A 13,194-nucleotide genomic window follows, 5' to 3' on the forward strand; every position below is an offset into this window, starting at 1 on the left:
TTTATAGGCCTACGTAACTTTGCCAAACACTTCGAATCATATCATAGGTTTGCGCCGCGCAGTGCAACTGAAAGATCCGAGTTCAAAGTTCACTGCTATCCGACAACATTATTAAACAGCAATTACACACACAAGATGGTTAAATCCATCCGGGCGTTAAATACGACTGGAATTTAAGTTGATACGTGCTGAACCTACAGTCTTTCTTAACCTAATTTATTTTGCAATTACGAATGAAATAAACGCCAGAATTGAAAATATTCATATCTTCAGTTTCTGTATACTTAATACCGACTGTGTTAGTTCCCTTGTAATTGCTAGTTCACAAGCAATAGTTCGGATGCACTCAAGCAACGCAAGGACGTACGCACAACGCATGTATTGTGACCAATCACAAACAAGAGTTTGGATCCGTCGCTTGTGATAATGTTTTCTGTCGTTTTACGTCATCTTAATGGGAACCAAGCTTTAGTAAATTTCAAACTGTAAGGTTCGCAAGTAGGCCTGTTCTTGGAGGATGTACAGAGATAGTCGAGAAGGGGCGAGTCGAGAAGAGGCGTGTATTATGGGGTCTAAGTGAATGGCGATATTGGGAGGGTTGTTCACTTATACATACAAGTTAATAATGCATGTAAATGATAAAAACTAATAGGATAATGAGATGATAAAGATATGATGGTGGTGATAATCTACAATATTATTACGGGAGGATTTTGACGATTGTTGATAAAATATAGACAAAAATACCGATACTAAAGTTACTAGTTTTATTTCATTTAATAATAAAAACAATTTCAACAATTAAACTTGATACATAAAACTCTTGATCTCAATTATTCTATGGTGCGCCACAATCGACAAATACTTTTGTGTTTTGGATTCCAAAATTCACGTAAATTGAAACTACATCTCCCATGTAAACTTTTCTCTTCCTAGAAATATAAAAATATATCTTCTGAGAATTACTCTCAATTAACAATATCGATAATCAGTCTGTTCACACTAGGCCTAGTCAAACGTTCCGCAATCGTTCCATTTGATTCGCAGGCAGTATGAACATTTTAAACATTGTAGTATACTGTTTAATCATATATAGTCCTACGTTTTTTTTATCTCACATCTTACCTATTTCTTTGAGAAAGGATGACACTTCTCGGTGGTTGTTCCGCTTGGCTGCCTCATAAGGGGTTTTCCCTTTATCAGAAAGAGCTTGGAGATCCGCGCCGTTTTCTACGAGCCACTTCACAGTCTCTGTGTAAACATAATTGCAGAAAGGAATACGTTTCAGTAACATAAATTCCAAAGCTCTGTCTACACTATTAAACAAGCTTGACAAAAGTGTGATGTGGCCAAATATGGTAGTGATATGCTTAAAATGGTAGTTATATGACATCATCATGTCCATATATGGGCACATCACATTTTTTGTTACTTAGTTTGATAGTGTAGACAGAGCTTTAAACAATCTTTCACACTTTGCTCAAAGTCGATTTCAATAACAATAAAAAAGATAGAGTACAAAAACAAGGTTATGAGCCTACAAGCAATGCACTAGAAATGTGAGTTTAAATTGTATAAAACGCCTATCAAATTAACGGGTTAAAAGGAGAACAGAAAACATTAATACAAAAGTAAATTCTTTATCCGGCCGGATAACATCGTTAATAAAATGTGATATAAATATAATTTTCGATTCAATACAAATTTCACCCTAGACTATCCCCAAACCACTGTCTGTATTTATTGTCTTTTTTATGTAATAATCCACTAGGCAGTCGCCGTTTCGATTGAAAATGCGAGCTCATGTATTATGGGTATGGAACGCCATATGTGCCAAATATTTATCTTTTTACTAATTTCGATCTAGAACCTAGTCTAATTTAACCCAACTATTGTTTACAATGTACCGCATATATTTTATATGTTAAGCCAAATACTTATACTTACGAATGTGGCCATTGCTTGCAGCTGCATGTGTTGGGGTGAACCCTGTGACGTCTTTAATGTGGATGTTGCCACCACACTCTATCAGATATTGCAACACTTCCAAATTCCCGTTTGCTGCAGCCTTGTGAAGTGCAGTCTTTCCGTATTTGTCTGTTGCATTCACATTCTGAAAACAAAAGATCTTGCGTGTAATATTAATTGAGGAGTGGCCGAGCGGTAAGAGGCAGGGAAACGCAACCCATAGCTATAAAATCGTCTTCTCGAATAAGGATGCATGTTCTATTGTAGGCCTTAACTTAAAACCGATGTAGTGTACTGGTCCATCATCCCCGCTGTGGGAAAAACGACGTGACCCTTTGGGGAAAAGCATGGTTCAAAAGTTCAAAGCGTTTGAATGGCGTGCGTAATTCAAACCAGTTTCAGGCTTCAAGGCACTGGGTATTACGTGGTACATAGGCCTAATATCGTTAATACATCGATAATTATTAAGAAAATTAATAGTTAAAGCTTTGTTCCCACTAAAGACGCAACACAACGACGTAACGCAACGCAAGGGATTTCACCAATCACAAGCGTTGTATTATACGAACTGTCGCTTGTCATTGATCAACTCCCCTTGTTGCGCTTACGTCCTTGCGTTGCATCCTAATGGGAACCAAGCTTTATTCACCCCTTCCCTGCTTACCTGGCCTTCTTTAATCGCATCCTTCACATACTGTAACGTGCCTATAAATGCTAATAAAAATATATATACTTTAAGTGACCACATACTGAAAACTTATAATGATGATAATAATCTACGTCATAGGCCTAACATAAAACTTTTAAAAATAAACACAATTTTCAAACTCGTGAAGTTTAATATAACCAGCAGTGAAAATAAAACTTGGTTACAAAAAAAGACAAAATGCAAGGACGTAAGCGCAACGCAAGTGAGTTGACCAATCACATCACGGTTCAGTTGATCCATCGCGTCTCGTGATTGGTCAAATTACTTGCGCGGCGTGTTAGGTCGTTGCATTGCGTCCGACTTATTTTCGATACTTGTTTACTATGTGAAAAATCAAAGTAGCACTAGGCCTATTATTTTTAAGTTAAAATGACATGTCACATATAACAGTGAATAAAACACGTAGTATCCGAACAGTGAAATACTGATAGTATTGGACATCTTGATGTACAAGTGTCAGGTTGTTTATGTAAAGTGTAATTGACTATCGATTACCAGTACAATAATCTGTGTTTTAAATGTCACGTTTCTGTTAGGTAACATTATTATGCTATTTAACCATTGTACACGAATTGACATTATAACTACATCTAAAGCTATATACAGGCCGCTGGTTGATTTTTTTTTTTTTACCATATTTAAAGAGGGTGATCCATCCAGCAATTTCTGATCATTAGGGACCCTCAGAGGTTCACAAGACAAACATATATACAAGATGCTCTACATAAACAAAGTCTTATTACAAGTCTTTGGGAGTGGAGTTGTAATTTGTCCTTAGAAAAAATCCTGACATGTGACGGGACTTGAACCCAGGACCCTTGGAGTGGTAGCCAAGCATCATAACCACCAAGCCACAACTCCACAATCATGAATGCAAGAATGGGATAGGGAATCGATGGAATGGACGATCAAAAGATGGAAAGTGATAAGGAAGGCATTATGAGAAGGGAAAGAGTATAAAGGAAAGTGAAGGGATCGGAGGAGGGGGCGGGAATCGAGAGAACGGAAGGAATCGATAGGGGAGGGGTAGAGAGCGGAGGGATCGAAGGGGAAGGGGTCGGGAGAAGGAAGGGGATAGAGCAGAAGGAATCGAGAGGAGAAGGGTAGATAGAAGGGAGGGGTAGAGGGCGGAGGGGTAGAGAGAAGGAAGTGGTAGAGGGCGGAGGGATCGAGAGGGGAGGGGTAGAGAGGGGAGGACGCGAGAGGGTGGTATTAGTTGGTGGGTTATGTAATTGATATAATATTATAAGGACTGTCAAGACGCGTCCAAAACTCCACTCACCTCCTTCGTGAAGATCCATGCTTGCTAAAAGACCTAAGTAAAAAGAAATGAAAGATACACAATATAATAGTAATAGTATAGATGTTTAATTAAGACATATAAACCAGAAACTGTTGATTAAAATACCGCCAAACGGGCTTATTACATCGGAAATAACAAACAGTATCACAACACTAAATCAATCAGCACCCAACAATAATAATTATAGCCTTCTAAATAAAAAATCAGAGTTTAAAAGGTAGAGACAATTATTAAATCTCTTTTTCTGTCCTTTTAATATGTTAATCAGCCATTGTAAAATATGTTCCACATTTAAATAATAAATAATATTAAGCAAAAAACTATTGTCAACCTTAACAACAGCAATGGACGTCATACGGTAATAATAATAGAATAAATCGTATTCTCATAAATAAGTGAATTAATATCTCTAAGCTAGCTACATCCACACTAAGTCCGGATTCCGATAAGCTCAGATTCCGGATGAAATTGAAAATTGTGTGATCAAAATCCGTACGAGTTTTCTCTGGCCACCGGACTGACCCCAGGGTCAGTATTAGTTAAATAGGCCTATAATCAATGAAAACAGTACGACAGAATCATAGACTACAATATTATATAGGCCTACTATATAAATCGGAAATAGGCCTAGAGATTTATTGAGCGTAATAAATTAAAATTGTCTTACCAGTGAAACCGAGAGACTTTTAATACCACTCGGAGATGCTGATTGTAGGTCTTCGGAACGTACAGTATTAATAATTAAATGTTACTTAGCAACAGAGGACAGACCATTATAAATATTCACGTTATAATTTGACAATTGACTACCACCTATAGATTGTGCATCATAATGTACGGTAATATAAAGCGGCGAATCTAATATAGATTGAGTTATTATTATAATTGTATTGTACGATGACGATGTACGTATACATTGTACAGTATTTCAAATGCCTTGTCTACACTATCACTGTGTCAAAGAAATGTGATGTGCCCATATATGGTTGGTAGTGCTATGCTTAAATATGGTAGTGATATGACATCATCATGTCCATATATGGGCACATCACATGTTTTTAAGACATAAAGTTTGAAAGTGTAGACAGAGCTTTATGCTTGGTTCCCAATAGAGACGGAACACAAGGACGTTATTCGAATTGTCGGTTGTCATTGGTCAACACGCTTGCGTTGTGTTTACGTCCTTGCGTTTCGTCCTAGTGGGAACCAGCTTTAAGCGCAAAGTAAGTATGACCAATCAAAGCGCGATGATTGGTCATATTACTTGCCTTGTGCCGCACGTCCTTCTGTTGCGTCCTAGATGGAACCAAGTTGAAGTAATCGATATTTCGAAAGTAGGCCTAAAATAGGAGGCTTACTCGTTACTACTTGACCAGATGTATTTTATATCTCTATGACTGGACAGTCGATGTGAATGGCCGGAGAGATGACTAGTGTTAGAGTACACTGGGTCAACGCACTTAGCACATATACGTCTAATGTAATTAATTTATCCGGTAAATTAATGATAAACATGTGATATCTAAACATAGGTTTTTTCAATATCATCAAAATTACGGCTTAGATACGACGACATCAATTGGCGCCGAAAACATCGTAGACACTTTCGAAGGAAAATTGATTAAAGCTATTTAATTTATTTATGAATTGACTCATAAATCATTGATAAATTAAAAATCATCGATATATCAAAAAAAGAAAAAATACTAATATTAAATTCAATAAAGAAAAGCAGAAAATTACTACTCGACCGGGGTGACGGCGTTACGGCGTCTAGGCCATATACACCAAAGCAGGGTGCTAAAGCACTTTATAGGGGAATATTTAAAGGGTTAGAATCAGTTTATTAGAGTCTAGGGTTAGGGGCGCGTGTGGTACTACTGTAGCGTTGTATAGCATGTGGTGCGCGTGGTAGGCCCCCATCAAAAACGCGTAGAAAAAACTCGTACTTTTTTACTCGCGTCCTTGTACTTTTTCGTCAGCGTCTTATTTGCGATCATTTACTTTATGTGGTTAAAAATCAAGAATACAGAAAAACAGCTGCGCTCGGCGCCGCACGCATTCAATTTGTTTTAATTATAATGCATTATGATATATACTGTCGTATATTGTGATTATTATTTATATACACATGTAAATATAGTCAATAGATCTAAAAAAAATTATTCCGTATTTTGAATTGTCAACCGTGATTTAATAATGACCTCATTATCAGTACATTTAAAATAACAGTCCTCAGGTTATATCACTAAAACTGTCAATAGTCCATAACTACTTAATCATAAAGTATAAATTTGCATACATTTGCATACTTCGTTGTAAATCTGTTCCAAGTCTCTAGTTACTGTCTTTTTTTAATGTTATTAGTTCACTAGTTGGCGTTTCGATGTTTGTCTTTCCAGCTAAAGTATTACGTATGAAACGCCATGTTTGCAAAAATGCTTACCTCATTGGAGGTTATGCTTGCTCATTAATTTATTTGGTACCTATTCTTATTTAGCGAGGTCTTATTTATTTACGCAGGTAGGTTTGAGACTTACCTACCAAAGTAACAGCTTAATCCGGGTAAATAACTAAGTCTGAACGGGCCCATATGGATAATTGTCAAATTAAATGAATGTCAGTACCCATTTATACACCTGGGTGAAAACGTACTATATGTAGTGTCTTTAATCGGACGTGAGCAATTTGTACAACATTGAGATTATTTAACATCACTGTCAAGTGACAAGCTGTACGAATTGAATTATTTAATATAAATAAAATCTTGGGTATTAGGTTCAATTATTAGATTAGATTATTAGATTTCAAACATTATTTCAGAATATACTATATATAATTGTTATCACTGCATTCATTCTATTCAATTACTTTTATACCCTGTGTTTTTTTAGTTTATAATTAAGGAACAGTTTTATAAAAATACACCTCCACCACCTTTATTAAATGACACCTTCGAAATAAAGACCGTTTTATATGTGACCAATAAGAACAAAACTACTTAAAAAAGACAAGATCATATGTCCGTATTCATTTAAGGAGATATTTCTCTTAAATATTAACTAATTCACTTAAGTCAATAAATATCTTAAAAATTTCCCTTAAGTGGTATTCACTTAGATAGGCGAATTCTTAAATTGTAATGGTGTTTCTTTTTGCCTAAAGTGAATGGTGAATATGGCCACTGGCCTTTAATTAAAAGTTGTTCCTTATTTTGAATAAATATGTATAAAATATAAATCCTTACGATGACTTCTGAGCCTCAATGATTAAACTAGCAAGTCGCTTAAGCCCCTGCAATAATAATGATAATAATAATGAAATAATTTTAATAGCAACTCAATAAATTTTGCATAAATTTTAACTTTTATATTATATTATATGGAAAATAATTTCTCAACATTCTCAACATCCCCATAATGTTCTATACCTTACCCATAATGCTCTACACCTTACCCATAATGCTCTATAATTTACCCATAATGCTCTATACCTTACCCATAATGCTCTACATCTTACCTCATCCATCTGCTCATCAGTCGCTACCGAGTAACAAAAACTTACCCATAAAGCTCTACACTTTACCCATAATGCTCTACACTTTACCCATAATGCTCTACACTTTACCCATAATGCTCTACATCTTACCCATAATGCTCTACATCTTACCTCATCCATCTGCTCATCAGTCGCTACTGAGTAACAGGCACGTACGTAAGGTGACGGTTTTGAATCGTCCGTACAAAACGATATTCCTGGCACAAATAGGACTTCTTTTTCCACCGCCTTTTTCGTTATAAGGTCATACGTATCGTCCACGCCGAGTAAACGAAACCAGATGAACATGCCACCTCGAGGCGTACTCCACTCTGCTAAACCTGAAATAAAATAAGAATAATCAAATTGTACACCCACTCTGTAGGCGACAGGTCGTAAAAGGGTTGGGTTGGTATATGGGTACAGATTTGTTGTCAAATTTGTAGATTTGGATAAAGCCTACCTGTTAGATGTTTTTCAGCTGCTCTAAGAAACGTATCTCTCCTTGATTCATAAAAATCTGACACGGTTTGAGTGTGTTCCAAAAACCGTTCCATACCCCATGTCTCAAGTAACTTATACACAAACATCTGATAAAGGAACAGAAATAACATTATTTTTTAAGAAAATTGATCCTTTTTAAATGAAGTGACATTGCTATTATGCGTAAAAAAAAAAATGTAGAGTAACTATATTTAAACTACAGTAGGAGAAGCAACTCTAACTTTAATTTTGTAACATTGAGTAATTCATTTTACAACTTTTTGACCTGGCTCCACCAATTTAAATATTAAATTCACCCAACTTGTATATAATATATTGAGAATGATTGAACACATAGCATGCAAATCACTAAGCTAAAACCATACCTCTATACCGGATTATGAGATTTGATTTTAAGCAAAATTAACACATTCTGTACATTTTTATGATGCTGCAAAATTCTCTTATTTTACTTTACCTGAGACATACCGCTTGTATGTAATACTGAGGCCATCAAATGGTAGTTAATTCTTTGTAATAATGCTTGTGGACCCGTTACAAATCCAATTCTCAAACTACAATAAAAAATGATGATATAGTTTTTAAAATGTCAACAATTTGTAAGCTAAATACATGCTACATTCTTTGGGTTCTAAATTAAATGTAATACTATAAGCCATTGTATAATCATCAACCTAATTATAATAGACAAAACACTTTGACATAATCCATTTAATAACCAGGTTTTTAGAGAACATAGAACTTGATCTATATAACTGTGGGTACATCCATCAAAATAGAATAAATAATACAAACATCACTGTCATCACAGTCTAATTCATGCTGTGATAACTTTTGCAACTACACAAAATTCTTAAATTGGAGTAGTTAAAGCAAATAAATTTGCAATATATTCAATAAATGTTTATGGAATTTGAAAAAGTATTCATATACGTATTCATTTTAGTGTAATCTTATTGATTAAAAAAAAATACCTTAAAGTGTTACAGGTCAAAGGTAATTGTCTTAGGTCAATAATAATAAGAAAGAGTTTTAGCCTTACCCTGCTGAAAGAACTTTAGAAAAGGAATCAAACCGGAGCACTCGTCCATCTACATCTAGAGATAGGAAACTGGGGACTTTTGGCTGTGAATATGAAAATTGCCAATTTTTTGTTTAGTCTCCTGATTCAATAAGGGTTTACACTATCAAACTTTATGTAACAACAAAATGTGATGTGCCCATATATTGACATGATGATGTCATATCACTACCATATTTTGCATATCACTACCATATTTGGGCACATCACAACCGATATTGTAGAAACTTCAGCTCTGTTACATTATCAAACTAGTTTGGTAGTGATGTGCCCAAATATGGTAGTAATATGCCCAAATATGGTAGTAATATGCCCAAATATGGTAGTAATATGATATCAACAATAACAGAATGTTGTCAAACCTTATTAAACTGTAAGAAATAGTAAGGATCATCCTCCAGAATGATAAAATTATACTGTTGAGCTATCTCATAAATCTGCTGTTTTCTGTCCAATGGCAGCCCACCACCTGTTGGGTTATCTCCATTAGGAACTAGGTACAGCACCTTAGGAGCATCTAGGCTACAGTTAAATAACAGTAACATTTATATAGCGCACATTTCTATCATAAAAATATACTCAGAATCGGAGTCTTAAATCAATTAATAATATTACTTTATAAAATGAAATTTAAAGTGTAATAAAATGTCTTAAACTGTCTCTTAAACCAGGGAAGAGCAAGACTCACTATTCCCTCTTGCTTTAACTGCCTTTTGTCCAAATTTGTTAATGTCATTTGGCCAATTACTCTCAATTGTTGGCACAACCACAGAAAACTAGCAATCAAAGTTCTCTCTTTGATATAAAAGTTCTTTGTTGTGAGCCACAGGTTATGACCTCGGCACTGCTACCAAACTCACCTGGAGTTAATATTATCAGGTGACCATTTAGATAACGCATTTTTCAAACTATCAACTCGTAACCCATCACCATCAGTTTCCACTGGAATAAGGTTAACCCCCAATGGTTTTAACTACAAAAAAAAACAAAAATGATCAAATCATATCACAAAAATAAATATATAATTTGATATAATGTATATAAAGTATTATAGTGTGCTATGTCATTTTGCTAGTTTTAGACCTCCCCAACATGGAAAAATGAAATATCAGATTTAATAAAAGTATGCTCAAACTATAGAGGGCACTATAACATTTTGAAAAAAATATCAAACCATAAAGGATGCTATTAAAAAATCTAAAGATATTGGCATCTATAGTAAACATGGGAATGTCAGGCATAGAGAGAGAGTAGTACTAGTTCATATAAAAACATAATATTTACCATGGCACTGGCTCCTGAATACAATGGCGAACCAACTAATACATTATCCCCAGCTGAAAGAAGCATTTCACATGCCTACGACAAGATGAAAATGATATTTTAATTTTGTGCTTTCATTGTATTAAACAAAGTGAAAAAATAAATTTATTGGTAATTTATGAATAAATTATATAAAATTTTGGAAGGAGTTAATGACTTTAATGAAATTTACTAAAATAAAGACAAGTAGTACAATAATACAATACTGACTGATTATATAAAGTTTGGGAAGAAGGCCAAAATATATTTGCAATAAGACTTTATAACTACCACTCAAAATGATTCCTTAAAAAAAAAGTCAAGTAGTACAATAATATAATACTGACTAATCATTATATAAAGTTTGGGAAGAAGGTCAAAATGTATTTGCAATAAGACTTTATAACTACCACTCAAAATGATTCCTGAAAAAAAAAAGTCAAATACTATAGAATACAATACTGACTGATACAGTGATAAATTATATGAATAAAAATACATAAATGTCACATACTGTACATAACGCATGTTGACTACCATTTGTAACTGTCAACTGTATTTGATTCTCGTCGTTGGACGCCCTCGTCGGAGGCTGGTGAAGATGGTCTTGCAATTTTAACAACCATTGATTTAAATCAGGCAATCTAATCAGAATAAAATAATAATAAAGACATTTTACAGATCATTGAAGTTAAATTCTCCCTAAAAACTTCTTTATTATACAATTAGCCTAAAAACTTTTCTTGTGCAGACTTACCCAGACGTACTAGAATATTGCAATGCCTGGCCCATGGCTTTAGAATCAATAGTAATGGTACTTCCATCTCTAGAAAAACAATATTCAATATATTTTTGTTATAAAACATTTAATACAATAGACAAATTGACATAAAGAAGATAGATAGTTTTGGTTGAATTTAACCTTTTATTTTCTCTTTTTTATAGGTGAAAACATTATTTTTTTGGATTTAACTTTATTAAAACTATTTGAAGTATTTTTTCATTAATCTTTAATTTTCATGTTTTTGGGGGACAATAACTTTATGGGGTTAAACATGGTCTTATAAATCCTGAAATAAAAGATATTTTATAATTACTTCATTTTTATGTTTGCCTCTTCAAATGGAAATAAGTCACTGTTTGGGTATCCATTTGCCATTGTAATCATGGTAGGTGGACTTTTATTTATAAGTTCAGCTTAAAAAAATAAAGAAAAACATTAAAAACTTTGTGTATGCTGTTGGCAAGAATACATAAACAGGAACAGATCCTTGTGTTAAGCTCTGTCTACACTATCAAACTAGTTTTTAAGACAAAAAGTGTGATGTGCCAAAATATGGTAGTGATATGCTCGAGTATGGAAGTGATATGACATCATCATGTCTATATGGGCACATCACATTTTTTTGTCACATAAAGTTTGATAGTGTGGACAAAGCTTTATATTTGAAATTTTAGGCAATAAAACAAAAATAATCCAGTTCATTTATCTTGAGGTAAAGGTATACCTCGATTGTAGTATACCGTATATCCTCGGGTATAATCTCACTTCGGGTCTAACCTCACCCCCTACTTTATGTCTGATTTCACAAACAGGCATATCCCTGGGTATAGTCCCAGTATTGACTTTTCATCTGGATGTAGGCCTCTCTCTAGCTAGTTCAGATGAGTTTTTACAAGAAATGCTTAACAATCATTTTTTTCTGAACCAGGCTTTCCTCGAATATAGTCCCACCCCACAAATTTCGTGTTTGAGGGGGTGGGATTATACCAGAGGATATACGGAATTAGGTTGTTTCAGAAGAATATTAATATCATAATATTCATGTATTACTGCTAAAGTCACATGAAATAAGTCAACGTACCAAGCACTCTCAGAGGTGAAGGTTTTCTGGCCCTGCTGATGCTGTTTAAAAACCGTATGTAATTCATTTTTTATAATATCAAATTATTTATAAAATAAATCGTTGAATATAGCGGTTTCCTGTAAAAAAAAGTTCTAAACGTATTATATTAACACTAAATATTTAATTCATTTAATATTTTAAAAAATGTTATGATTTAAAACTGGCTTTAACAAATAATTCTATGCCTATGATTAAATTTGTTACTTAAATACTAGAATTAATATTTAGTTTTAGTTAAAAGAACCACCAGGTAAAACAACTTTGGTTATCTATGCCATACTGCAAGTTTAGGTCTGTCTGAGGATAGTAGTGCCTACTAGCTTGGAGGGCCTACTAGGTTTCAGAGTTTCTTTCACTCTAGGCCTAGTATATAGGCCTATAGGCTATAATAGGCCTAAGCCTAACTAGTTAAGATAGGTCTTTTTATGATGGTTACATGGTGACTGACTGAGTGTATGCTAGCTGGGGTAGAGAGTAGAGTAGTGTAGTAGGCGGCACTCCACTCCACTCCACTGGTGGCCTAGGCCTCCTACAAACTATTCATAGGGGATAGGCCTTGCCCTCCTGGACGTAGCCCTAGTAGTAGTAGTACAATAGTAATACAGATGAATATCAACTCTAGGCCTAGCTAGGCCACAGTCCTATTCTATATTATTATTATATTATGTAACACGGTAAGGCGCCAAACAAATTCATGAATATATAACCTGTTTTCTCTCTAATCAACATAAAAGTCCTACCTGTATTTACTATATATCTAGGCCTAGGCCTACAGATAGAGATAATTTAGCAGAGCGTTGTAAACAACGTACACGTGCAGTTGTTTACTACTGTCTGTTTACCTCCGGTGTGGTACATACATAGACCACACGTCGGGAAGTCG

General features: G+C 34.5%; 2 protein-coding genes across 2 annotated transcripts; both read right to left on the reverse strand.

Annotated features, from left to right (window-relative positions):
• Positions 1-815: 815 nt before the first annotated feature.
• LOC144843029 (uncharacterized) lies at positions 816-4,809 on the reverse strand. The gene is made up of 6 exons (XM_078699674.1): positions 4,648-4,809; positions 3,960-3,992; positions 2,633-2,682; positions 1,948-2,113; positions 1,126-1,251; positions 816-932 (listed from the first exon to the last, which is right to left on the reverse strand). The coding sequence occupies exons 2-6, from the start codon at positions 3,976-3,978 to the stop codon at positions 904-906; spliced, it is 390 nt and encodes a 129-aa protein (XP_078555800.1). The 5' UTR covers positions 3,979-3,992; positions 4,648-4,809; the 3' UTR covers positions 816-903.
• A 1,350-nt stretch (positions 4,810-6,159) lies between these two features.
• On the reverse strand, positions 6,160-13,172 carry LOC144841848 (kynurenine/alpha-aminoadipate aminotransferase, mitochondrial-like). Its single transcript, XM_078698108.1, has 13 exons — positions 13,052-13,172; positions 12,270-12,388; positions 11,502-11,601; positions 11,162-11,230; positions 10,919-11,048; positions 10,387-10,461; positions 9,963-10,075; positions 9,465-9,624; positions 9,064-9,146; positions 8,479-8,575; positions 7,981-8,107; positions 7,650-7,858; positions 6,160-7,274 (listed from the first exon to the last, which is right to left on the reverse strand). The coding sequence occupies exons 2-13, from the start codon at positions 12,334-12,336 to the stop codon at positions 7,224-7,226; spliced, it is 1,281 nt and encodes a 426-aa protein (XP_078554234.1). The 5' UTR covers positions 12,337-12,388; positions 13,052-13,172; the 3' UTR covers positions 6,160-7,223.
• Positions 13,173-13,194: the final 22 nt, after the last annotated feature.

Source organism: Antedon bifida, chromosome 5 (assembly GCF_963402885.1).
Source record: "Antedon bifida chromosome 5, ecAntBifi1.1, whole genome shotgun sequence".
In the NCBI taxonomy this organism is placed as follows: Eukaryota; Metazoa; Echinodermata; class Crinoidea; order Comatulida; family Antedonidae; genus Antedon; species Antedon bifida.

Coding starts and splice junctions, on each gene's coding strand:
- LOC144841848 (XM_078698108.1), bottom strand. CDS start 12,336: ATGAATTACATACGGTTTTTAAACAGCATCAGCAGGGCCAGAAAACCT. Junction 11,602..12,269: donor TTCACCTCTGAGAGTGCTTG/GTACGTTGACTT, acceptor TATTTTTTTAAG/CTGAACTTATAAATAAAAGT. Junction 7,275..7,649: donor CTGATGAGCAGATGGATGAG/GTAAGATGTAGA, acceptor TTATTATTGCAG/GGGCTTAAGCGACTTGCTAG.
- LOC144843029 (XM_078699674.1), bottom strand. Junction 2,114..2,632: donor ATGCGATTAAAGAAGGCCAG/GTAAGCAGGGAA, acceptor TTTTGTTTTCAG/AATGTGAATGCAACAGACAA. Junction 933..1,125: donor ATCCTTTCTCAAAGAAATAG/GTAAGATGTGAG, acceptor TTATATTTCTAG/GAAGAGAAAAGTTTACATGG.